The sequence below is a fragment of the Micropterus dolomieu genome, linkage group LG13 (assembly GCF_021292245.1).
Source record: "Micropterus dolomieu isolate WLL.071019.BEF.003 ecotype Adirondacks linkage group LG13, ASM2129224v1, whole genome shotgun sequence".
NCBI classification, from domain to species: domain Eukaryota; kingdom Metazoa; phylum Chordata; class Actinopteri; order Centrarchiformes; family Centrarchidae; genus Micropterus; species Micropterus dolomieu.
This window is the reverse complement of record NC_060162.1, coordinates 28,312,394-28,339,853: the sequence shown is the minus strand read 5'-3', so window position 1 is coordinate 28,339,853 and position 27,460 is coordinate 28,312,394. Positions and strand designations below refer to the sequence as shown.

General features: G+C 40.8%; 1 protein-coding gene across 3 annotated transcripts in view; it reads left to right on the top strand.

Moving 5' to 3' along the window:
• pip5kl1 (phosphatidylinositol-4-phosphate 5-kinase-like 1) overlaps positions 1-21,038 on the top strand; it is a 26,713-nt gene extending 5,675 nt beyond the window's left edge. For 2 of the 3 annotated variants that reach the window (XM_046067038.1, XM_046067039.1), the window contains exons 3-10: positions 4,505-4,555; positions 4,678-4,832; positions 4,997-5,121; positions 9,026-9,060; positions 9,162-9,217; positions 9,330-9,442; positions 9,782-9,944; positions 20,043-21,038. In XM_046067038.1, the coding sequence (XP_045922994.1) occupies positions 4,505-4,555; positions 4,678-4,832; positions 4,997-5,121; positions 9,026-9,060; positions 9,162-9,217; positions 9,330-9,442; positions 9,782-9,944; positions 20,043-20,472 (1,128 nt within the window). In that variant the 3' untranslated portion in view covers positions 20,473-21,038. Of the gene's footprint in view, positions 1-4,504; positions 4,556-4,677; positions 4,833-4,996; positions 5,122-8,595; positions 8,650-9,025; positions 9,061-9,161; positions 9,218-9,329; positions 9,443-9,781; positions 9,945-20,042 lie in introns of those variants that run through there. The other variant, XM_046067040.1, reaches the window with a different exon arrangement.
• The last annotated feature ends 6,422 nt before the right edge of the window (positions 21,039-27,460 follow it).

Genomic DNA, 27,460 nt, shown 5'->3' with positions numbered 1-27,460 from the left:
TGGCCACCTCTTCCTCTAGTGAGGAGGAAACTTTGTTTTGTAGTGGCAGAAACTTGTTTCTCTCTCTTTCTCGCCCATTGCCATGAATGTTTAGGTTGTTTAGGTTGCAATGTTGCCAGAGCACAAATTCACATATAAACAATAAAAAAATTACATTATAAAAACTAAAGGAGGAATAAAAACAACAAAAACATAATATAGGCCTGTTACATTGAAAATATGTCTTGATTTTTGACAAGCAGTAGAATTTTTCAAAGGAACCATTATTAAAATTACAAACAATATTAATTATAATAAAGTGATAATTAAGTTACAAACAATAGTTTGTTGAGAATATATATATATATATATATATGATATTGATATTCGATTGATATCGAAAATCTTTGAACAATACCCAGCCCTAAATCTCGGTGAATGTTGCATCATTTGAATGTAAATGTAATTGTAACTGCTGCTTTTCTGGCTTGATGGCATGTGTCAAGATCATACCATTCATTTGTGTGCATTCTGAAGCCTCGAGTTTGGCATTTTGGTCATCGCCATCTTGGGCGCACATCATTTAAACCATAAAACAAGACAATAATTATCTGTCTCTCAGTGAAGGTTTAGTTACAACTCCGAACTAATGCAAGATAAAAAGCAATGGATTCACATTGGCTATTACTAGCACAGTTGATCCATATCCTCAGCCAGCAGGCTACTAGCACAGACACAGTTCAATATGTCTTTAGCAAGTTCCACTGACCCAGGTGAAATACAGGCAGCCTCAGCCAGTACGAGCACAGCCAGAGATGTAGCCAGCATCAAATACAAGCAGCTCAGACCCTAGTGGAACAGTTGCTGTTACACCACATGACCCAGCAGATTTGCCCCCAGTCTTAACAGACATTATGAGGACTGAGTTGTTGCACAGAGGTCTATTCAAACCAGCAGTGGATTTTTCGAGAAGAGGTTTATTACAGTGACAGACTGTTTTATAGGAGAGAGGTGGTAGTGAGAGCACTGCAGTGTCAGGAGTGACTGTGCAACAATGGCAAATTGTTTATGTGGTCCACAAGTCAGGCAGGAGGGCCCCATAGCAGAATTTTTCTTCGGTGGTGATGTAGGTATGTGTGCTTATGTTGCGGTCAAAGCCTTTTCTGACATGACAGTGCCAATAATAATGGGCTTAGCAACAGAAACTGGTAAAGCACATACTAACACATTTTATACACTTTCAAAAATATATAAGGGGGTGTGGGGAGGAAGTAGAAACTAAACATTAAAAATGTATTGTATCAGATATTTCTTATCAGATATACATTATCAGATGTTTTAAAACTCTCAAATATCAATGTTGACCTCAGAAATCCTGAGTTTCCAGTATTTGACAGGGTCTATTTCTGATTTGTAAATAAATGCAGATCTACAAAGCAAACTTTTGCAAGCATGTCAGACATAAAGGCTGATTTAAGCCTTTAAACCTGTAACTTAATTTATTTTATCCTGATTAGGCTGTAAACGGTTTGGTGATAACCTAGCACTGACTTCAAAAGAGCATGATCTAAAAAGAGCAGCAATTGGTAATTGTAGCAGTTGTTTTCCTCTTTCATGTGAAAAGGTACAAATACGACAGCTGAAAGAGGGAATCCCCTTCTGAACAAGGCCTTGAACAAGAGTGGTATGCAGTGCCCACTCTGAATGAGCAGTCACAGGGCAGTTCAACACACAGTGCTGCAGCTTCACCCTAATCCCAGTCAAACACACTCTGCTGACTCAGCAGGCTGATGCATGACTGTCCTGTCTGTTTTGTTGTATCTCTTGAGTCCCAAAAACACCAACACACACATCCCTTTCACATTGAACATACGGTGGCTTTAGATGTATTCTTTACCTCTTCCCTTTTACATATTACTGCATTAAGATAAGCAAAACATAATTTATTACATGTTTTTTGACATCAATAACACACACATTGCATGATAATGACAATAATGACATTTATTCATTTAAAAACATTTCAGTATTCCCTTCCCCTACCATTGTTTTGGGTAAACGACCCCCCGCAACTCTTGAAAGAATGACAAAAATATATATAACTAGGCTATATATTCCCCCCCAAAAACAGACGCACAAGATAAAGCCGTTTTCACATAACCAGGCAATTTGCTTCTTGCTCATCGCCTCAAAAGTTCAATTAATTTGACCTTTAGTTGTGCAACTTTGCCCTTGCTATTTTCACCTGATCGCCTGTAGTACACTAACATTCCATGATGTAGGGCCCTTTGATTAAATCGCGGACAGAATCAGAGAATTTAACAATTTATAAAAAAGGCAAACATGGAATTTGGGAACAAATAAAACTGAACCTGCGAATACTAGTGATACTAGTAGTTTTGGGGATCTACCACCACCCCTGAAAAAAATCCTAGGGGAAACACTGCTCCAGGATCATGCTGCTGAGAAGCGTACACATTTCATGTATATGCAAAAGTATGTGGACACTTAATCTCAACACCTATATATGACTTCTGAAAATCTCATTCCAGAACCTTTAACAAGGCATTAATAAGGGATAACCACCCTTTGCTGCTATAACAGCCTCCACTCTTCTGGTTTCAGTTTTTCTACCATGATGGAACCTGGCTACAGGGATTTGCTCCCACTGAGCCAATAGAGCATCAGTGAGGTCCGACTCGCGCAGTCGGCGTTCCGGTTTATCCCAGAGGTGTTGGATGGGGTTGAGGTCAGGGTGCTCACACAGAATGTGATAATGCGAATAAACACAACCCGTGATTACTACAGCGGTATATAACCAAATTAAACGTTTTGCTGTGATTTATTTGCAATAAACGGATAAAAATAATGCCGAAAAAACTACATGATGCCAATTTTGCTAAACATATGAATTCATGCTTTGTCTGTCAGCAAGGCAGCAAGACAACAAATTTTCTGAATGGAATGGTTTTCTGAATGGAGTTCCAATCGATCAGGGCTATGCTATGCTAACTTATTTACAGTAAAGTACAATGATAGCTGAAATCAAGTAACAGACTTATTTCTGACAATACTAGGTAGTTCAACTTCTTCACTTTCTTTTCTCCAAGTAATGTCCACTGCCGTTTTTTATAAACATGAAGTAGTAGTCCCACGGAGCTCTGGACATTACCAACAACAGTGGAAACTAAAAACACTGTGGCCCGCTGCTGAGAAGCACCAGTGAAGATAAATCAACATTTTAATCCCAAAAATTACAAATAAAAAGTTAATATAATGAAAGCAATTAACTCTGAGCTCCTCCCGCCGATATACAGCGCTTATATTGGAGCACAATCCAGTCCGACTGCAGCTGTTTATTTGTCCAAAAGCTCCGGCTCTCTTCTCCACAGCTCTCCGTTGCTCAGCAGCTGTTTGGCCAGCAGAGACTCTCTCCCTCCGTTCTGCCTGGTCCTCTCCAAACAACACTCTGCAGTCATCTGTGACGTCCGGACAGTCTCAATGCTGATAGGCTATTGCGAGACAGCGTCACACGGCTTTGTCGATCGAGTGCAACTCAAGTGAATCCCTTCACTTCACGGCCAGCACGTCCTCTGCACCTCCTGACAGGAAATCGAGGCTCTCTGCGTCACGTTCGGTCTGAGAGCATTATCACACCAAACTTTACAGTTGGCTACAGTACTACAGTATGCAGTTAGGCAAGTAGCATTCTCTTGCTATCCACTAAACCATGATTCGTCCATCAGACTGCCAGACAGTGAGGCATGATTTATCACTCCAGACAAAATGTTTCCACTGCTTTGGAGTACATCGTCATTTTTTTTAATACAGTACACATTACAGCTTTCAGTGGCCCATGCATAGAAAATTTATGTCACAGTGAAAAACAATTAATTCACTTAATCACCTAAGACAAAATCTGACCTAAATAATTCTTATTCAATTTGTGTAATTATGACACGGCAAATGCATTTATCTTTTTTATTTCACTTTCACAATTTCTTTTTTTGATTTATTTTTGTTTAGGAAAACTGCAGCAGTGGTCTGTCAGGAGTGATGTCAGGAGTGTGGTTGAAGCAGCTAAACCCCCTAATAGTGTCCACATTCTTTTGGAGATATACTGTATTGTAATTGCTCTATGGTAGTTTTGTTGAATAATTTAAACCAGATGTGGACTCCATACTGGTCAATCCAGGTCTACAGACATCTGTAGACATTTATGATCATCAGAAATGATGATCAAAAATGAGGTATTAGAATGAAAAGAAGAAGCTTAATTTGTATCAGTGTGTCAACACAGTACATGTGCAAATTATGTATTTCTGTATTTCAGCTTTATAATATTTGTATGGATTGTGTGTAGATTGAAGGTTCAATAATAATAATTCATAATGTAAAAACTTGAAGGATTATGCAAGTACTACTGAGTACTAAATACTGCTAAAATCACATATTGTAGTTACATATATAAATAAATAAGTCCTTCTTATTCTTAATGACATCTTTCCTCTTTCTCCCACTCTAGAATGAACTGTCAGATGATGATTTCAGATTAGAGGTCACTCAGATTCATAAGGTAGGTGGATGTGTCTGTGTTCCAATGACTAACAAAACTCATATGCGTCATTGTGTTGAATATTGTGTCCACCCCCATATTTAGTTGCATGTGTGTGTGTGTGTGTGTGTGCATGTGTGTAGGATTTTACAATGGAGACGTTTGCAGGACCGGTGTTTGCTAGCCTGCGTGGCTCTTTGGGAATGACAGAGCAGGAGTATCAGCAGTCGCTCTGTTCTGAAAACTGCTACCTGCAGTTCATCAGCAACTCCAAGAGCAAGGCCGACTTCTTTCTGACGTGAGTCACTCACACAGACCATTCATAAGCAGTTTTCATAAGAAATTAACATTTTATAAAAAATATAGAATAAAAAACATTTCATTGTAAAACTGTCAGAGTTTGGGTTGCTGTAAAAAGATGGAAATCTACTTAAAACTTACTACTTATTTTTGAACTTCTAGAAATGACAAACGCTTCTTTTTGAAGACCCAGAACAAAAGGGAAATCAAATTCCTTCTGGCCAACCTGAAGATCTACATGGAACATCTGAGGAAATATCCCCATTCACTGCTGGTCAAGTTCCTAGGTACACCAATAACACAGACAACGACACATTCACACAATGACAATGCAATTGTAATTAATAAAAAAATGTATTTAAAAAAAAACAGAACCAAAGAGGTACAGAATATAATAACATAGATTCAATACAGTTTTTCTCAATTGCTTACTCAATACACTTTTACTTAAAACTCAACACAAATACAAAAACTCCACAAATCTCTGGCAAAAGCAAACACTGTATTCATAACAATGTTATGTCTTCTGAAAATAAAACTTTGTGCATGTAATAGGTTTGCAAAGTGAAAAAGTCCAAAGTCCAACCCAAACTCTGAACTGCTTGAAAACAGCTCATTTGTAAGCCAGCCATTTCCCTTTGAAAGCTAAATGCGCCTCATATAACACTCGCCAAGTGGCTACTCCGACACGCCCTCAAAAAAAACTGAAAAACACTGAGCTGCAGCACACCCCTCCTCTCCCTTCCAAACACTAGCTACCCCCCAGGCAGTCAATGGACATCAAGTTGTTACTGTGATGTAGAGACAGAGCTCAGTTAAAACTTTATGGATGAAAGATTCTTTTGTTACAGATTAATAACTCACCACTCTGAAACTCTTGATCCAGTCCATGTTGCCAAGCTGGTCGGCAACATGTACAGCTGAACCGAAGCCGTGTTTACCGGCTTCTCACTGACCCGCCCTTCTCTGCTTCTGATTGGCTAGTAGTCCTTAACTAGGAACTGCCCATGTACAACTCCCAACAAAGATCATTTAGAGACAAGATGTATCACTCCATAGCTAAAACGAAGCCTTCAACACAGGGTGAAAAGAGGAGCTGCAGTAATGTGCAGTATGAAAAAAAATATGGTCTTTTTTGAAAATTAAACCATGTAAACCTGCTCTGGTACAACCCCTAAATAGGATTTTGAACCTGAAAATGGAGCCTGTTCTCATCTCAGGGCGTCATATACCGACGGTTTGAGAAAGAGTGACAAAGCGTAGTTATTTGTGTGAGATGCACCGTGTGCATCTCTATGAGACACTCCGGGGTGTCCCGTACAGACCAGAAGTGCTAGTTAGCTAGCGGTAGCTAGATAGCTAGCTAGGTTCGTGATAAAGGTGTTGACAGCCCCCCGACGCCCCTACCCTTACCACAACCATCAGAAATGTTAGCACCTAAACCTAAGTCACTGACTTTATGCATGTCGACTGGCTAACGTTACCTGTTAGCACACTGGCTTGCAACGCGCACTTGCTGCAACGTAGCAAATGGGGGTGTTTCATACGGACACTGAAGGGTACCTTTAGCGTAAAATCCATACGCTGTCTGAAAGCGTCAGTTATGACGCATTGAGATGAGAATGTGTTGGAAAATGAGCATATTACAGCCTCTTTAAAGGTCCAGTGAGTAATATTTCTGAGGATGACAAAAATGCAATATAAGATCCATCTATGTTTTCAGTGATGTATACGTTTGCTTTGGGACCCATCCCAAAATAAAAGGTCTGGCCCCTCTGGCATTTGCTAGACTTGCCAGAAAGGGTTAGGGGATACAGGGGGCTGTCAACGCCTTAAAGACTAAAGACTGGTTAAAGACTGATGGGGGTGGTGGCGTTGGTCCAGTGGATAAGACACATGACTGTAGTGTGAGACAATTCCCCACTGTGACACATCCACCAATGTGTCCCTGAGCAAGACACTTAACCCCTAGTTGCTCCAGAGGCGTGCGACCTCTGACATATATAGCAATTGTAAGTCACTTTGCATAAAAGCATCAGCTAAATGAATAAATGTAATGTAAATGTATCTATGAAGATTCTCAGTCATCCAGGTCATAGTTATCCAACGAAGGTTAAAGTCAAGGGCAACTGGACTTGGTTGAAGATACTGGAAGACGTTTCGTCCCTCATCCAAAGGACTTCTTCAGTTCTGACTGACTGGCAGGGAAACTCAGCTATTTAACCTCAGTGGGGTCGTTGGCCCGGGTCATCGATACTGCTGGTTCGTTAGTGTTCCTGGTTGCTGCAACGACAGTCGTTACAGTCATTAGGACTACCGGTGGCCAAGACTGAACGACCATCGTTGGTATCTTCACCTGAGGCCAATAGGTTACGTTTGTTGAGTTTCCTGGGAAGTGATGAAAGGACAGCATTGTAAGTGGGGGATAAGTGGTGGAGACTAAACAACCACTACACAAACGCATGGAAGGGCCAACTCCTCAGGTCAAGACTCTGCAGTCTACTTACATCTGAAGGACAGAGGACACTCGTTTGAGGACCACCAGGTGCACATTTTAGACAGAGAAGATGGATGGTTTGAAACCCCACTGAGGTTAAATAGCTGAGTTTCCCTGCCAGTCAGTCAGAACTGAAGAAGTCCTTTGGATGAGGGACGAAACGTCTTCCAGTATCTTCAACCAAGTCCAGTTGCCCTTGACTTTAACCTTCGTTGGATAATGTAAATGTAAGACTAACATAGTTAGCTAGCTAGCTAATGCTAACGCTACAATGCTAATGTATCTAATGCTACTTAACTTTATTAAAAAAACAAATCAATCTTGTTTACACGGGAACTGAACCCAGCCTGCTGGTTGAAAAGCAGCTTACTTACTAACCTTCCACCCATCCCACCACCACCGGAGTACAACTTTATGGCTATTTAAGATACGTGACCCTCATGTGTTTGTGTTGTATGGTCACTAGAGGTTGCTGCCACAATAAATGTAAACATGACTCGTCGTTTGTGTGAATAAAACAATATATAACGTTGTTTTTCTGTGAAAGACAAGCTACTGGTCTTCTAGTACCAGAGCAGCCTAGCAGAAACAGGGAGGAATCTGGTAGAGGTAGGAAGAAAACAGTGATACTCAAATGTACTTTTGTAATTAACTCTACAGTAGTAGTTTTTACTGTATGTGTAAATTTCTTATAAAAATCAGCTTTTTTAAAAGTTGTAGCCTAAGCACTGTTTGCCAGTCACATACATTAAATGTTAAAACACCTGTTACATATGGTACTGCTTATATTATTTCATCAACTGAATACAAATATAAGTAGCAAACGTGTGTGTCCATGGGTGTGGTAATGTGGGCTGGTGTGGCTACTGTGCCAGGGCAGGCTTTTAGTTCCAGGTGGCCCCTGGCAACTGGCATGACTACGGTTTTGCATTCGGCCCCTCACATAACCGCACTTTACTTGTCTTCTGTCCTTTGAAATACCTGGTTGTTAGGGATTGTTAAGTAAGGTGGGGTGAATGTTATATACTGAAAGACATGGGTCAAACAGGCATGTAGTGTTTTTTGTGTTAATATATTGAACATTGAATAACAGCATTATTTACATTAAATTATACCTAAGTGAGCTTCCTACCACAGTGGCAGCTAGTAGAAAAAAGTTAATTTCAGAGCTAATTTTACGTTGTTTAGTTGAGTCATTCCCAACCAGGGGGAGAGCAAAGAAGAAAAATCAAAGCTCTGCTACACAATTATCATTTATAGGATTTTTTTCTGCATTGGGCAATTGGACCTCTAGTAGGTGATTTGACCTCTATATTGGGTAACTTGAGCTCTTTAAGCCTAGAACTGTCATTTAAATTAAATCATTTAGTATTTTGGTTCAGTGATAAAATTCTGATAAACCCACTGTACACCAGGACCTTAACACCAAATGACAGAAAAACAAACTATTCAACTAGCTGGGGAACATAGTGGAGCATTTAGCAGCTAATTTAGATTAGAGCTACATCTTTACCTCAGGTAGAGACCAAAACAAAGCTAAAAGGAGCATGTACTTTATATTGGACTTGTGACAGCATCACTGTGCCTGTGGATATTTGGCAAGTGTCTGCAGAGATGCTCGCCTTTACAATGTTATAAGACAATGTCAGATAATATGTTGCACTGGACTGAGTGAATCTCACTGTTTTTTCAAGGTGTTCACAGGATCAAAATCCCACACAGACGGAAGGTAAGAATCACATTTTCTCACTGTTCTATGTGCCATAATGATTACAGGATGTTACAAAGCATTATAAAGCCAATTTCTTTTTTGTACTTGTCCTTGTGCAGAAATACTTCATTGTTATGCAAAGTGTGTTTTATCCAGATGATCGAATCAATGCCAGGTAAACTTGGTTTTCTAGCCCCCATAAATACATAGCATGAGTAGTATTAGTATAGTCTTAACAACACCGAAACGGACTCTTGTGTGGTTTGATGTATGTTTGGTATTGCCAGGTACGACATTAAGGGCTGTGAGGTGAGTCGCTGGACAGAGCCTGCACCAGAGGGAAGTCAGATTATTGTTGTTCTCAAAGATCTCAACTTTGAAGGCCAGTACATCACTCTGGGTAAGGAAATAGAATGTGATGTTTGTGTGCTTTGAGTCATATGAACTTGTGTAATAGAAAAGAATAGCATTAGCTCATCCCCATCAGGCCAAACAGTATATCTAACTATGCCAAAATGCATTCTATCTTAAATTAACTTTGTGCATCTAATTCAAATAAATCTCATATTCAAATAAAACGTCAATGCAAATGGTGTGTGTAAATGCTGGTCGTACTATCCATATATTAAACACACTGTAATGTTTGTATTTCTGCACAGTCATGTTTTCTGGTGTGTGTGTGTGTGTGTGTGTGTGTGTGTGTGTGTGTGTGTGTGTGTGTGTGTGTGTGTGTGTGTAGACCGGCAGCGTCCCTGGCTCATGCGGCAGGTGGAGATCGATACACACTTCCTCCAGAGGCTCAATGTGTTGGACTACAGTCTCCTCCTGGCTCACCAGCCCTTACACCACGATGAGCGCCACCAGAGTCTCTCCTTTGCTACTCTCATCATGAGAACCAAAAAGTCAGTGTTGTTCTCCTGACTTTTCATGACTATGTTTTTTCAACATTTTGTAGCCTGCTGTGACCCTGTTTTTAGTTTCCAGATTTTTCATTTAAAGTGCAGTTAGAGAGTTGTAATCTAATACTGTACTGGTGTCAGCCTTAGAAATATCCCTGGTAGTGGGGAGAAGAATAAGTACTCAATAAGTCCTTCATCAGGCAGGACTAAAGGTCTTTTTCAGATGTTACAGGACACTCCCGCTCACTGCACTCCACATGTGAATAGACAGGCAGACAAGCACTTTGCGAGTAAACACCAGGCGCTCTGTGTGTGGTAATTCCTGGATTTTAATAGCTCCTGTGTTTCAGCAGGTGTTCTGCTCATGTTCAAAACTTTCTGCACATTCAGAATCTCTTCCACATCTGATAGACACAGACCTGTTTGGGACTGCATGTTAAGATGAGACAAGGAGGTGGAAACTGAAATTAAGTGAAAACACGATTGATTAGGCAGAAATCTCACGTTAACTTCAGAACCTCCAATAAAGTGCAGCTCACATACCCAAACAGAGCAAGTTTGTGCTTCAGTTTTTAGATGTTTATATTGCAAAATAATGCCTATGTTAATTACCACTCAGTCACAACTGTCTATACTCAGCGGCGTGAGCTGGTGTCGCATAAGCTGGGTAGAATTGATTCGCTCCCGGAGTAGACATTAGCAGTTATACTTTTTTTTCCACTGAGTGAAAAAAGTATGTGTGGCGTGTTTCAGTTGCGTGAATCTCACAAAACAGCTTTTAACCTGAGGAGAAATCTCCTCAGGTTTTAATGTTGGGAGATCTCTTTATTCTTATACTAGGCACGTCAAAGACTCCCCTCTGAAAAGACCTTTAAGCCCCACTCAGGGGCATTAGAAATTAAATATTCCCTGTGCTCCTCTGTAATGTTTATCTCTATGAAATTACAGGAGATGGTCTGTAATAAACATGGACATTTAGCAGGACAAATCCATAAGAAAGACAAAAGCCTCCCCAGGGGGCGCCAGAGAGCTAAAGGGAAAGCAAAAATACCATGTGAGGTGAATTGGACTGAGTAAAGACTCCAAGAGGGAGTCTGTGTTTGTATTGGCTGATGATCCAGCATCTCCTCTACTGCCAAAGTTAAGCACAGCATCTGTAAATTATAGATAACATTATTATTATTATTATTACTACTTGATGATTATTTTTTACTGAGGTATGTGCATCCATATTGCCCAGTCTGCCCAGTGAATTAACATTTTAAATTCAATATTTAATCAATAGTCAGTGTCAATCCATTGCTTTCCATCTTACATTAGTCCAGAGTTGTTGTTTTTCCACTGTGTGAGAAAATTGATGTGTAGTGTGAGAGTGTGTGAAAATTGTCAACTGCATGAGTCTAAAGCTCGATGCCTGAGAGTTTGCAGATCTGGTCTTATTACTTAAAGGTTAAGCAAGCTATCAAGCAAATAGGCTAAGTTACTAGTTTGCCTAACAGCTAGTTCCTCATCTTCGCTTGTCAATCATTGGCTACATGGTGCTTTTTAACACTTTTTTGGCCAGAAATTTGGCTCCCTATGATTTTATTTTTGTCTGTGTATTTTCGCTTTTCTTTTTTTGGGCCCCTGACAGTCTTCAGTGTTGGCTTAAAGTGACTCGCTTTAGATTTGCGGGTCCTGCATCTGCATCGCCAAATGTTTCGACCGTACCATTTTCACAATAACAGCGGGTGGTGGGTTATCAGATGACAAGTATGAAATATGTTTTAATTATAATAATACATTCATCATGTGAATACATCTAAAAAGTCTTGTTAATCATGTAAGACAGTAAGTGAAGTGTTGATCCTATTTGATCCCATTCAAGGCTCAACCATAGACCTTTGCATGGGCGCCCCGTGGGTCTTGGGCCAGCATCACTGTGCCTGTGGATTTGAGATGCGTGCTCAGCTAGGTTTGCAAGACAGACAGAGAGGTGCGCTGTACCTAGCAACCTAACATTACTGTTACTGTTTGTGACATCAAATTTGGATAGGAGTGAACACAAGTTTACCTGGTTGTTTCTTCACTTAATTCTCATGGTGTTTTTTTCTGTCTTTTCATGACCAGAGGGATAGTTCCGCTTTAGCCTCTAATCAAAGTATGGTTGAACCGATAGACAATGCCATCGTCCATCGCCAGTGCCTGCAGACATCACAATGTTGAGCTGTCATGGTTCTTTACCGAGTGAAGTCTATGTGTGGGAAACGCATACCTTTATAAGATGACTGCTACCTAATTTATGGGGTCTTATGCAACTTGCGAAACTTGCTGAATGAGCATTTTGAGAGAAACAATAATCACTTAGGAGTTACTGTCAGTGCCAACATCGAGATCCAACACAAGGTAAGTCACAAATACGGCCAATTTTTTAATCTTTTTCAGTTCAATTTTTTATTGAAATAATTTTAACTGTCAAACCAATTGAGCAGAGGAGCACACCTGCAGTATCTTTCAAGTTCTGGTCCTCTCTCTGCTGCTGTTATTCACTGCCTGAAGGTACCACCTGCATGTTACCGCTGGTAGAGGGAGGCGTGCCTGGTGTGTCTTAAATGGCTTGCTCAGTTTTCATAAATAAATTCACAATGAGCTGATAAAAAAGTAGAAGAACTAGCAGCTCTTCCCGTGGAGGACCTGCTAGTTCACAGAAAAACAGTAGTTAATTGTGGGTTTAATTATTACCAGGGTAGGGATGTAAAATGTCCCTATTGCACTCCGTGATTAAAATCACTGAACAGCACTGGTTATGTTGAAATCACCCCACCTTCCCTAGATGCATAAAGTCAGTCCCTCCCAGTGGCAGTAGAGTATAGAAGGAAAGAGGTGAAACTCTGGTGCTTTTTTGACAACTGCCGCTAGATGGCGCTGCGGTAGCGCCGCTGCCATTTTGGTGTGAAAACGGCGATGGCACAATAGCACAAAACCTACAAGGAAACAGCCCTTTTTTAATGTGCTTTTCATTTAGAATTTTCTTTGTTCTTTGGGCTTACAATAGTATATTTTTGAATATACAGAAAATGTGCAAAAAAACCAAACATTTTCTGTAACTACATGCCCTGGACGCTGTGTTCTCAGTTTTTTGATGTTTTGTCTAAAGAATGCTCTGTAGTGTTTTATATCTTGAGTGTTTGAAAGCAGTGTTTGATTTTGAGCACAGAATACATGGGTTTGAGGCGACTGTTTGATTTTGCCAGAAAAGGCAGGGGTTTTGTGAATGTAGTTTGATCATTAGGTTTTATGTTTAAAGTTTTGAGAAAATGGATGAAGGTTTCAAGAACTGTGTCTTGGCAATTGTGAAATACTGTAAAAACTTACTGAATAAATATAGTTATAATTAAAGCTGCAAGCAGCGTTGGACGGGCCCTCGCAAGTGTGTAGCGCGGTGAGGTGTGAGGCAGCTGCGTTGCAGATTCTGGAACTCTGCCAGTGTGGCTGTGAATTTGCCACGCGCTTCGGATGCTCCACGAAGGTGTTAAATGTCACTTACTGTGTCCCCTTTGTGGTGCTACAGAGCACAGAGAACTACAGTCATGCCTACATGCGTCACTACTACCACGCATGCGTAGTTGAAGAAAAACAAACCCTCATGTCAGTGGAACCACACGATTGGCTGAAATACGTTTCCCACTTTGGCTGTTAAAAGCAGACGATTGGCTTTCTTGTAGGAGGGGCGAGATAACTGCCATCTTTGCCGTTATGGGCTTTCCCCATAGAGTTGTACTGAGGGTGTGATTGAGTGGCGTGTCTCCTCTATAAAACGTCTCTGCTATAACTATTGGCATGTAGATGTGTTCGGGGTGGGACTGTTATCAAGCATGTAAATTTTGGTACAGATTTGAGCTTGTCCAGTGAAGCAGTGACAACTTCCAGTTTCATGGCGAAGCTTGGAACTTTGCGGACACGCCATGGATGACATGACAACAAGACATCATCAATGTGATAAGGGTTTTCTGATATAGTTTTGAAGTAGATATAGCCAACCTGCAGGAAGTGCTTCATCACACCATAAAAGTAGTCACATCCTGTTGCTATGACTATGAGTGAATGTTGGCTTGTAATATTGGCCACTTGGCTTGAATATTCCTTCCTTGGCTTGGGACTTTTATCAACCACGTAAAGTTTGATGCACATGGAGTTCGTTGAAGTATGGAGTGTGTAAATTATCCAAAAATTACCATAAAATGTAAAATGGCTGACTTCCAATTGGGTTTAGGGCATCCCTCCAAGAGGGTTTTTGGTACACAGAGTGCCACTAGCTGCCACAGGGTGCCACTAGCTGCCACAGGGTGCCACTAGCTGCCACAGGGTGCCACTAGCTGCCACAGGGTGCCACTAGCTTTCACAGGGTGCCACTAGCTTTCACAGAGTTCCACTATATGCCACAGAGTTCCACTATATGCCACAGAGTGCCTTACAGGGCCACAGGGTGCCACTAGCTGTCACAGAGTTCCACTATCTGCCACAGGGTGTCACAGAGTGCCATAGAGTGCCACTAGAGAACTGTGGGAAACTAAGGAACAGGCTGGGAAGAGACAGGTAATGGAAGACAGCCTTGCCACCTGTGACAGCAGTTTGTTTTTTGCAATCAATCGAGTTTCTGGAAAAAGTCATTTTTAGTAAAGAGTGTATTTTTATATTAGTAAAAAGTGTATTTTTGTTCCTTTTTTTCCCAAATGTGCGAAATCATAACCTTTGTGATGGAAGTAAAATAAAGTAGAACTTACTTGCTCAGCAGTTCAACAGATATATTGCTGCAGACCTGTTAGGACAACAAATCATGCACACTTCTCTCCTGTGTGAAATATATGCCACTACATACAGTTTATGGCCCATGCTGTACATGCAAAATAGATGTATTTAGCTTACAAAGAGTGACCTGTTAAAGTGTCAGGAAGAGCCCAATAAGCCAGAAAGTGTGACTCATGTAGACCTAACAAACACACAGAAAACTGGAGGTGGCTCTTAACCAAACTGCTTACACGCAACTTAAAAGCAAACTGACTCATCCGTAGTCTTCAGACATTTTAGAAATATAATGGAAATTGCATGGTCTGTTCAAACAAATACTTTTGTCTAATTAAATCTGATGTCTATTGTAATTAGACCGTCTGTCTCACTTCACAGAAAATTATAATAAGAAATGATCCAAGAAAGAAACCTCAGAGTGATATAATTTGAACTGACCAGTGTCTTGTACCAATTCATTTTCTCCAACAGTTAATACAGTCACAAATGATGAGTTACATTTTTTTGCCATATTACAGTCTATGGATGGCAGTGGCCCTTGTTCTGTCAGTCAGTCCACGACTTTGGTCTGGAATGAAAAATCTTGATGATGATTGGTTGGTTGCCATGATAATTTGTACAGACATTCATGGGGACCAGAAGATGAATCCTGCTGACTTTGGTGATTCCCTGACTTCGATGACTGACCACCAGCAGTTCAGAAAGATCGCTGATCCAGTGAAATACAACATTGCCAAATATTGCCACACATTTGGTACAGACATTTGTGTTCCCCAGAGGATAAATTTTAATAACTTTGGTAAGTGTTTCAGCTCAGAAAGTCTCAAATTCTTTTGACTGGAGAATTCGTTGCCCATTCAGGCTGAATCGTAATAACTTAGGTGAGCCCTTAACTTTCTATTTAGTGCCATTGTCAGGTCAAATATTGTCTAATGCCTTGGTTTCATCTCTATGTGTGTCTGTACTTTGCATGTTAGCAAATGATAGCATGCTAACATGCTTAACTGATATGATGGCAATGGTAAAGATTACCTCTTAAACATCTGCCTGTTAGTATAATTTTATTATAATGTAAGCATTTAACTCAAAGCTAGACTGTGCCTGGGTACAGCTGAAGGAAATTGTTGTCAGTTGTTGTTGCTTCACATAGTAAGTCTTGTTTCTGTTCAGGTCCCATTTTTACAGGTTCCATCCAAGGTCTTTTCCACATGCTGCATGGTCTGGTTGACTTGGTTGATCACGCCACAGTGTGATCATCAGTCTTATGATCACAGTGTGCTTAGCTAATGCTGCTGTTTTAGTGCTTTTGGATTTGACCACTTCCTTTGAAATGGTTAACCACTCCATTCTTTTATCCCGACTCAAAGAGTGTGTTGGCATTAGGGGCACAGCTCTCAAACTCAAAATGTTTTTTCAGTCCCTTTTTCCTCAACAAAATAAATATTTTACCGGGTATGGAGCAACGACGATCAAGCCAGGATGGTGTGGAGAACCGGGGTTGAAATACAGGCAGGCATGAGGTGATTACTGGCAGGTGTGGCAGGCTGACGAGGTGGCTGATGAGATGCAGGTGCAGGTAGTTGGCTGGGCTCAGGAGCAGAGGGAGAGAAAGCACACAGGGGAGAAAACACAGGGAGGGAGGCAGGGAACAGAAAACCAAGGAAAAAAGCAGAAAAACTGATAAAAAGGAGAAAAAACCAGGACACTCACCGTCAGCCGGGCTGCCACCACAACACCATATAATATATATATATATATATATATATATAATATATATAATAGAAAGGCATTGTCAGGGGAGGATCAAGGCTCCTCTCGCTTTGCTTAATTAGATGTGCATGTATATATCACCAAAATGTCTTTTTTAATTTTTTGAAATACAACAGAAACACAAAGTAGTACTGACAGCCATAATTTCAGCTTGTGGTAAAACGGTGCAACGTTTTTAATGGGCATTTAGCATGTGAAAGTACAAGTTACACATTTGTGTGCACAGTGGGAAGCAATATCCAAGAAAAAACGTAGGGGAGAGCAGGGGCTTTTCAGAAAAACCTGATTTTAAAAGATAATGTTTCAGACAGAGATATATTTTTGCTGTGGTCACTAACTCACAGGTGTGGTCTATCAATATCAGGTGGTATTTTGTGCAAATGTAGAATGACTTCCGTATAATTTCAGTGGCACATTGTTACTTTCGACCCCGTCAGGTGGGACAAAAGTAACACAACAATACAAGCTAGATTTTTTGTGTTACCCTTGTATTTAATAAATAAACATGACCTTGTTAATGTGTAACTGCAAACATCTTTTGTCCTTTATCTTTAAAAAAAAATTAAATTACATTTTTATTTTAAATATTCAGTTTCAAAAGTAACCTGACAGCCCAAACTTTATTTGTTTAAAATATGTCATATTATATTAAGGATATATTATAAATATATAATGTAAATATGCAAATGTGTGCACCTAAAACAGGGGGAAATGGTTAGATGGAGACTGTTTATGAACCTGACATGATTAAAATAAAATAAGACTTTACTGATCCTGCACTGGGGATATTTGCATGTTGCAGCAGTTTCTGAAACAGTGAAAAAATAAAACATAATTAAATAAATAAAGTTAATAAAGTTAGGACAAAAATGGAAATAAACGATAAAATTAAGATTAAAAATTAAAAAGCTATTTACAGAATAGGCCTATACAAATTTCACATTTAGAAATTAATTTAAATTTGTTTTAGTAAGAACAGTATGAGTGATCTGCATTTTGATTGCTTTTTACTGACACCTACTACACTGACCTCCTTAGGAGACAGGCCAAAATAAATATCAGCTCTCTTAATATGGACTAGGAGTCCTCCTAGTCCAAGGAGAAGACTTAATAATGTGATCTGTACCTGTGGTCTAGTCTTCTCCCCAATTATCTCTGCCCTCCTCCTGCATTATCTGAACAAAGCGCTGAGCATGGGCCTTTTTAGCTGACCTGAGACTAATGTTTTCTAATAGAGATGTCCAGAGATGCCTTTTCATAAACATCTGGCTGAATCAGACCTCTGTCTTTCTGACCCATGCTATTGGCATATTCTGTTGGTATAAGGGACGAAAGTAACAAGTGTTCCTTTCGTCCCGACAGGAACTCCTGACATATAAACACGATTTATTTTTACACTGAAAAACCCTGACAGGGCAAACTTCAGGGTGTGTTAAAGCACTAAACCCTGTAGATTAATCATTACTGTGACACGTGAAACGAGAGACACAACTTGTAATTCGAAAAAGAGTCCCGCTTCAGAAATTATATTCATATAAAATTAATTATAATTAAATTATTTACTTGCCGTGCTCGAAAACAGTTTTCCGAAGACGGCTGCAGCAAACGATAACAAAATCATGTGATATTTGGCAGCTCCATCAAGGGTTGTCTGCAGAAGGAGCTGCCACTGCTTGGACTGCAAATGCAGACAGGGCTCTGAGAAAATCGCCTTGTTACTTTCGTCCCGTGTTACTTTCGCCCCGGTTTACCCCTATAAAGTATTCATTATTGTTCACTTGATAGGCACACGGTCTTCTTATGTATCACCATTAGCAGAATCTTCCATAGAACTGTCCGTGGCCTGAAAGTGACCTGCATGCGCAGAAGAATAACACAACATCACACACAGCAGCATGCTGTCGTACAGAAGTAAACAGGGAGCAACAGAGGTTAGCTCTGATTAGCTCATGGGAGACTCCCGTTTTTCATTGTCCTCTCACCAGTCACATATCTCCCAAATTATGACAAGAGTTCACAACTTTATGTTCTTTTATTTACGGTTTCTGATGCTGTACAACGCAACTTCCCCACAACTGACTCCCTTCCCCCTTTCTCTCCTTACTGTGTCCGCTCGGACAAATAGCATGCACATAACTCAGAAGAGAGCTTGCAGTCCGGTGGATTTCAGGTGTACGAAAGGGAATTTGTGAGCAGATGATAGCGAGGTAGAGGCAGAAGAGAGCCACATGTTTAATAATGGCTTTTGTGGAGCTTTTTCAATCACTGCGGCTCCATCTACAGCAGCACTGTGACAACAGATGCTCTAGAGTGATGTCAAAGTTGCATCAATTGCAACATGATTGTCCAGACTGAGGTCGCATTTAAAAAGATCCGATCTATATCGGATTTGGACCACATATGGATGTGGCCCAATTCCGAACTGGAAAAGATTTGACTTGGCCTGTTCACGCTGTAATAAAAAGATGGGATTGGGATCACATTGGCCTGCAGTCTGAACGTAGCCTAAAACTGTCCAGCAGAAAAAAAGAGCCTTCCATCTGGGAAAATCCACAACGAATATATCCGTGATTTCGGCTGTCATCCGTCTGCATCTGTCCCGACTCGTCTGGCTTCATGGTATAAAGATCCACAGGCTGTCGGCTCTCGTGCTAGATAACAGGTGTGCTCCTTCATTTGTCCAAATGTCACTTCTCTTCTCACTTATAATAAACCAGAAGACTATGTAGTGACTGTATATTATTATTATGATTTCTTCTTCTTCTTCTTCGTACGCATTCAATGTAGTGACAGGGGTCTACGCTGCTGGAATTATACAAGCAGAAGAAGAACACCGTGATGATGAAACACGCTCTGTAGCGCTGGTTGTCACAATATGGCAACCTCCATGGAAGGGGGGACCCGCGGTTATGTAGATAGAAATGGCTCATTCTAAGGTAACAGTTCATTGTGTAAGGCCTTTATACACCACTGAAAACATAGTTATGGATCTTATAATGCATTTCTGTCAATAAATCCTCAGAAATGTTACACACTGGACCTTTCAATCAAGAGACAGCTGGTGTGTGGGTCACGGGCGTGTGTCACGTTGAACATTACGTCATGGCAGTTGTGTGTGGCATTGCTATGACCAGCTACATTGAGGGGTACTATCTGCAATGGAAAATAGGGGACAGCTGGCCACAAGTGAGTCAAGGTGAGGCGAGGCGAGGCGAGCTGAGCTGGTACCAGCAATAGAAAAGGTGCTTTAGTTGTGTATATTTGATATGTATCCTGAACTTGGAAAGCACTTTGGTCAACTAGGGTTGTTTTGAAATGTGCTATATAAATAACTTTACTTGGCTTTTGGCTTTTAGTAAAAGATCTCAACAACCATTGCCAATATGTCATTACATTTTAAACAGAGATGCATGTCCCCATCAGGATATTTTTTTGTTGTTCTTTTTTTATTTAAAGTGGTTTATTGGCAGTGGAAACAGATTGTACAGTATTTTGAGCAAGGTTACATAATCGCTGTGACCCATTCCCTTTTCTGTATCATTTTAGATCAGTGAATCCAGGCTCCAGCCCTCTCCATGCAGGCATTGCTGCTGTCCCTGGGGCAGTCCCAGAAGATGACTCCACCTTACTTTTGTCAGAAAGAGATGGCAGATGTCTGAGGCAATCACAAGCAGGAGATGCATCAGGTGGTGGAAGCCTTCAAACATGCCCAGACAGTGATGCATCTGAGCTTCCTGACTTCAGGACTCAAAACCGACGTTTACTGCCCAACTTAAAGAATCCTCTGCATGTGATCGATGGGCCCGAGCAACGCTACTTCATCGGCATCATTGACATTTTCACAGTTTACAGTTTTAAGAAGAGACTGGAGCATTTGTGGAAGAGGCTGAGACATCCAGGCCGGTCCTTCTCCACCGTCAGTCCGCAGACTTACTGCCTCAGGCTATGTCATTGGGTACAGGACCATACCAAGTAGACCCTGCATGAGTGGTGGAGACTTCCTACCAACTCTAACTACGCATGTCTAAACAACTAAATGGTCACACACATGCACACACAATCATTTCATCTTCCACATGCTCATAACACAAGCCTGACTTCTATTGCTTTGTATTTGTTCCATTTTGAGCATAGAAAATATTAAGAAATCAGATTATAAAATATCAAATATTTTCTGCAGGCATGTAAATTATATTTTGTAGAGAAATTTGTATCAATACAATGAGACTGCTGATATGCAAAGAATCATTTCAAACAAAGAAAGTATTTTGTACTCACCAAATTTATTGCTGTCTACTACATAGTACTTTTTGTGAAACAGTCAAATAAACAAAACAAACTGCAAATGTGTTTAAACCCACTTTGTGTCCAACTTTTAGAAACAGCCAAAACCAACTCCACTTCTCCATGTGGCTGAAATTACGCCATGTTTTCACATGTTGAAAGTGCTGGCAAACTTTAAATATACTGTAGCAGGGATTTTGAAAGAGAGTAAATTAATGACACTAAATAAAAAAGATTATTATTGTGAGCCTATGCGGATATAGCAAACATTAAGTTATGTTAGTATAACAAGTATTATATATAAGTATAATAAGTATTATATAGTATATAACGTATTGAGCACAGAACAGATTTTTGTTTACTCAGATGAAATGATTATTTGCATGATTGAATTTCTCTACAATATATCATTTTGCAAAAGACATTCTGGGTTTAAAATGTTGCATTGTGCACAATTGGCACAAATATTATTAATTAAGTACTTTTCCCAAATACAGTACCAAACATGATTGTGACGCATTAAAAAGAGGATAATATTCTCCTTGCTTTAAAAAAAAGAAGAAGAAAGTATTCCTTATGATGTGTCTTCGTAAAGAAAAGCATAAAAAGACTTTTATACGCTTTACATGCAGATGTCTGCCTGCGCTCTATTTCATATATTTCGTATGTGGCTGCATTAAAGGGTTTAATAAATACTGAATGCTCTTTTTTTTTCAAGCAAAGAGTGTCCTGAAACAAAAGATGGCTGAAACAATCCATGTGTTCTAGCATCATCAGAATGAAGTTGATTTGCAGTGTTTTTAGTAGATTTTCATTTTTGAAGACTTGTGCAATGGAAAGGCAATTTAAGGTCAGAAGGTCTATACGTTTGCCTGTAGTTTCACATTTCTTTCCCCAGAAGGAAGTAGTTTTTTCATTAGTGATGACCTCAAGGCAACTTAGGTCAGTGATCATTTAAAAGTACAGAAAAAAACCCAAAAAACTAAATACACCCTCTCTGTAAAGAAGGTTCAGGTACAAGCAACTTGGTTTTGTCATTCAAGATTAGGCGCAGCAGCTGCAAACTCACGTTGTCATGTTTTTTATGCAAGGCATAGCTCTGAGCAAAGGACATTCTAGTGGCTACAAAGCCCTGAAGGGCTGGATGTAGATATGATCCTATTTATTAGTATTTATCAATAGGTATCTGCATACATGGATGTGTTCTCATGTACAGTTTGCACAAATGATCCACTATGACATAGATTTTGGGCTGCGTGTGGACAACTCACATGCTGACAAATGACATAGTCAGGTTTCTCGTAGAAACCCCAAAGCAGATCAGACACAGAGCATCCAGTTTTAAGGTTTTATTGAAAAATAATAATGTAATGGTGTGGTGAGGGGAGGCTGGCAGATGGAGAGAGGGACTTAAATGGAAGTCCCGGGGGTTTCGGGCTGCCAGGTGAGCTTAACAGGCAAGACAGATCCAGGTCCTGAGTTGTTTCCTCAGTTGGCCTGCCCAGTAAGCCTTATTACAAGCCTGCTTTTACATATTCATGTTGTCTTTATGTGCATCGTACAAAGTAAATCCCCCTGTTCCAATGGACGAATGTTACACTAAAGTTGAGTGCATGCAAAAAAATATTTGCAAGTACCACTTAACAGTCAAAATCAAAGGTTAAACTGAGATTTCCTTAATACGCTTAAACGCAAGAGAAAGTATTTCTATGTATTTCTTGATTTTAGCCATTTGCGTGTTGAAGATTCTGTTTAATTTAATGCCACTGTAAAGACCAAATTTCTTTGAAAAAAAAAAGCCCACCCTGAATCGGACAGAATGTAATCAGTTTTCTCCTCTGGAACTCAGCAGTGCCTCTTTAGAATTTGATACTTACTATTCATTCACCTTAAACGTAGAAATACATTGAAAATGAACTAATTTAACTTACAAATGTTATGTTTGCTTTACTGACCAGTATGATTTTTATGCTCATGTATGAATACAAAGAATGAAACTGTGAAGCTGCTTATTTTTGATGATGCCACCAACTTGCACACTGTCAGCTAGCAGATATACAGAACTCCTACCTTGCTGTTTCACTTTTACACAATACAGTACACACAACACTTGTGCAAATATTGACAGACATGCTGAAATCTTTGCCTAATGGATAAAGGGCATGCAGGAGATAAGCTGTAATTTTCCTTTGGTGTTCCATCACATCACACAGAGATACCCAGTGACAGGACAACCTGGCACCAAATATGTCAAGACTTATTGATGTGGGTCATTCCCACATTAAGGGAAAAGGGCCCCTTTTGAAGAGAAACAGGAAAGGTGTCAGTTCTCCTGCAGCTGCAAGGCAAATGTATCTCATTTTGCATATACTAAAGTTACTATACAACCCATGTCAAATCTTTTTCTGTATGAAAATGCATGTAAGCTCATGAGGAGATAATATCTCACTGGTGCAAGTCATTATTTCAAAATGAATAAAATACAGTAAATGTCTTTAATGTGCCTTATATTCATGTAGCTGTCCAGTGTACACCCCCCCCAAATGTTTTTGAAAGAAGACTTCAACAAATTAAAAACGAATTACAATGAGAAAAAATTAAGTTTGTAACTAGATTTGGGAACTAAGACCAGGCATTGAACCCAATTTCCACACACCAAGTACTTAAGCACACCTTTCCCGTTCACCTGCCCTTGACTCAGCTTTCTCATGAGCCATGACAAACAAACGAAATCACTTACCTCCAACGACAGACTCAGAACTTGTTTTCAATCTTTCGGACAGTGAAATGTTTGACGAGCATTTACAACACGTTCTCATCTCAATGCGTCATAACTGACGCTTTCAGACAGCGTGACAAAGATCCTGTCTCAGCATGCACCCTCGCAGTCTCTCTGGCTCCCGCCTCAGCTCCACACTTCCAAACCCTACCGCAGACAGCCTCTCATAGCTCCCCCACCATCAATCACTCACCAACCGAGAGGGATGGGTATTGCTACTTACGGTATCGACCGAAACAGCCCGGCATCGAGTCTCCAGTCAATACATTACATCAGTCCATATCTATGCCTACTTTTTGTAATCAGTTCGCAAAAAAGAAATAAAATAAAATAAGATAAATAAATAAAAATGGTTTGCTTGCCACCCAACATGCAAGCAACATACTGAAAAAAAGAGAAGAGCACGCCTTTTTCTCCTTATGTGCCTGCACCATAAACTATATAATAAAGGCCATCGCCCTCATCCGCACTGCAGGGAGCCTGGCTATCCAAGGCGTTCTCTGGAAGGGCGCCTACTACTTCACAGTTCATCTAACCTTCAGGCATAAGAGCAGCCCAAAATAAAATAAATAATAAAATTTAAAATTACATTTAATTTAATTAATGAAAATAAATTAATTAGATAATATAAAATAAAAAATTCGACTCCCTATCCAAAGCACTTTGCTGGATCTTCAACAAATATTGCATATATACATAAATATAGAATAATATATATTGAACAAATACCAACGTCATAGATGACTTCCTCACCTTTTTGCCACCCTCTACGCCACCCTCTTATGGCCTCAACATCTCGACTTCCACATTCCACAAACTCAGAGTTCCTCTCTCCCCAGAGAAAACAGAAGGCCCCAACACATCACTGGAGTTCCTGGGCATCACCCTAAACTCAGGGTTACTCCAGGCATCCTTACTCCCAAGAAAATCCACCAAATTTCGTTACTAATTTCCAATCTCCTTCTGGCCTACTGTCACACCAAATGACGTCTTCTCTTACTACTAGGCCACTTAACTACGCCACGCAGATCATCTCACAAGGTCAGTCCTTGTCACATACCTTCCATAGCCACTTCTGTCCCATCTCTCATGACCACATCAAACTAGATGCCACATGCAAACGGAGCTTAAACGTGGTTACATTTCCTTTCATCCTGGAACGACATCTCCTTCTTCCACAACGACCACGTCACCATGCCAAAGACATCCAGCTCTTCACAGATGCTGCCCCTTCTGTCGGCTTCGCAGGCTACAAAGGCGGTAGTTGGTTTGCAGCAGATTGGCCACCTGAATTTTCAGTCGTCTCTCCTTCCCCAACCATCTCTGACATGTACCCAGTCTTATCGCAGCCATTCTTTGGGGGTCTAAATGGTCCAAGAAAATCGCATTATTCTCAGACACAGTGCAGTGGTAGACATAATTATCAGAGGATGGTCCCATTGCCCAGACATAAGTGACATAAAAGACTAGAAAGGCGCTATACAAGTACGGAGCATTTACATTTACATTTACATAATGCAATTCATGCAGAGGCTCATCTTGGTTTTCAGCACAGCACCAATTCATCATCCGAGTCTCCCATATCCCAGGCCACGAAAACACTATCGCTGACTCTCTTTCTCGCTCAGATCGGGTTATCTGACTCCATACGCAGACAGAGTCCCAGAATCCATGTCCTACTGGCATTTTTGGCTTCTTGAGTTCACCGCCTCCAGCCTCCACTACCATCCGAGTCTACACAACACCATGGCCCGACATTTCCAGACACACTCATTTATCACCTCAAACGCAGCCAAACCAATTTGACTCAATTCTTACCTCGGTCCGTACGAACCAATACGTCTCTATGTGGACTCGAGAACAGCCTCTGCTGTTTCCCCCATCCTATCGTGTCTGTCTGTCTGTCTGTCTGTTTTCCCCTAGAGTGTCTGTTTGGTTGCAGGTGGGCATGGTTCCCTCTCCCTGGCTCCTGCTCGCTACCCGTTATCTACCCCAGTCCAGCACGCCAGTATTCGCCAGAGAGTCTGCGTATCATCCGTTGTACACACCATGGCCCGTTTTCATTAGCAACTAGTTTTTGTGACTACCCGTTGCTTATGCTAACCTTGTCTGTTCTCCCTCGTTCCTACAGAGCCACCCGAGTTGTCTAATAAAAACCCCCTTTGCTCACTACCGAACTGCTGTCTCTGTCGTGCCTTGGAGTCCTGTTTACGTGCTCATAACACCTCCCAGATTCTCTGTTCGTCACAGAGTCAGGGAAAGTAGCCACACTCTTCTGGTTTCACCAACACCTGCGCCAAATTCTATCCAAATCCGGCATATCCCCCAAACTCTACTCTGGACATTCATTCCGCAGTCTCGACTCCACCGGTTCCCGTACACCTTCTTGCCAGCAGACACCGGTCTGCTCTTCACTCACACATTAATCGGCACGAATGCGACTCCTCCCCTTCATCCCTCACCTGTCTTCCCCTTAACCCTTCATCCATCACACCTCGACCCCTACCCCTCATCCCATGACCCTCTCCCCCATCCCTACATCCCTCAGCCCACACTCGATCTGTTTCTTTTTGTACAATCCATCTCGGCTCCATTATAAGCAATAAACAATTTTAAATCTGTCCGTGGTCATTGTTAGTGAACTACCACTAAAGGCAAGAGCATAATGCGTGGCTAAACACTAAAAGCAATATAATGACATATAGTTTCTGATCACGATTCCCCAGCCTTGACTCCCGTCTAGTGGCCCCTGGTGTGTGTATGAGTGAGTTTTGAATATTTTCCTCTTTTGTGTGATTGTGGGATGCTTGTTGTGTTTTGTTTTTGTGTTGTCTCTCTGTGTTTTCACTTTCCCCTACACAGTCTTTAACCATGTTCTGTTACCAGCTTGCAAGTTAAGATGGTTTTTGCTGTCTCCAGACACCACATCCTGCTGTCTCCAGACACCACACCCTGCTGTCTACCTGAGATCTCTGGAAATTGTCCATTCACCTTGCTTGTCTGTTGCCTGATCTCAGCCCTGGAGACCAGTCTCTGCCTGATCCCACTGGAAATGCCAGGAAATAATTTTTTCATTCAAAATTGATGGACCTTGAAGGGATACTTGGGTAATTTAGGGTGTGTGTGTGTATGGAGGTGAAAGAGCATTTAACAGTGTTACAGACTCTGTGTGTGTGTGTGTGTGTGTGTGCGCGCGCACACGCACGCGCAAGTGTTGTGGAAAGAACTCTACATCTTGTTTGCTAAATGTTAGTAGTATGTATGTAGGTCTTTGTGAGAGTGTATTTATGTATGTACTTTACCATTTGTGAGAGTGTATGCATGCGTGTGTGAAGATGTAGAGTGCGGCTAGTGCCACAGTAACATAACGAAATGTACTATCAACATGTGTTAAAGTTTACATTGCTTTGCGAGTAGTAATTACCTTAAGAAGGGGAAAAGTAATGGGAGAACGTTGAAGAAGCAGCAGCTCTCACCTTCACTCGTCTGTATTGTCAGAAGCGTCTCGCCTGGGCTAAAGACAAAAAGGACTGGACTGCTGCTGAGTGGTCCAAAGTTATGTTCTCTGATGAAAATAAATTTTGCATTTCCTTTGGAAATCAAGGTCCCAGAGTCTGGAGGAAGAGAGGAGAGGCACAGCATCCACGTTGCTTGAAGTCCAGTGTAAAGTTTCCACAGTCAGTGATGGTTTGGGGTGCCATGTCATCTGCTGGTGTTGGTCCACTGTGTTTTCTGAGGTCCAAGGTCAACGCAGCCGTCTACCAGGAAGTTTTAGAGCACTTCATGCTTCCTGCTGCTGACCAACTTTATGGAGATGCAGATTTCATTTTCCAACAGGACTTGGCACCTGCACACAGTGCCAAAGCTACCAGTACCTGGTTTAAGGACCGTGGTATCCCTG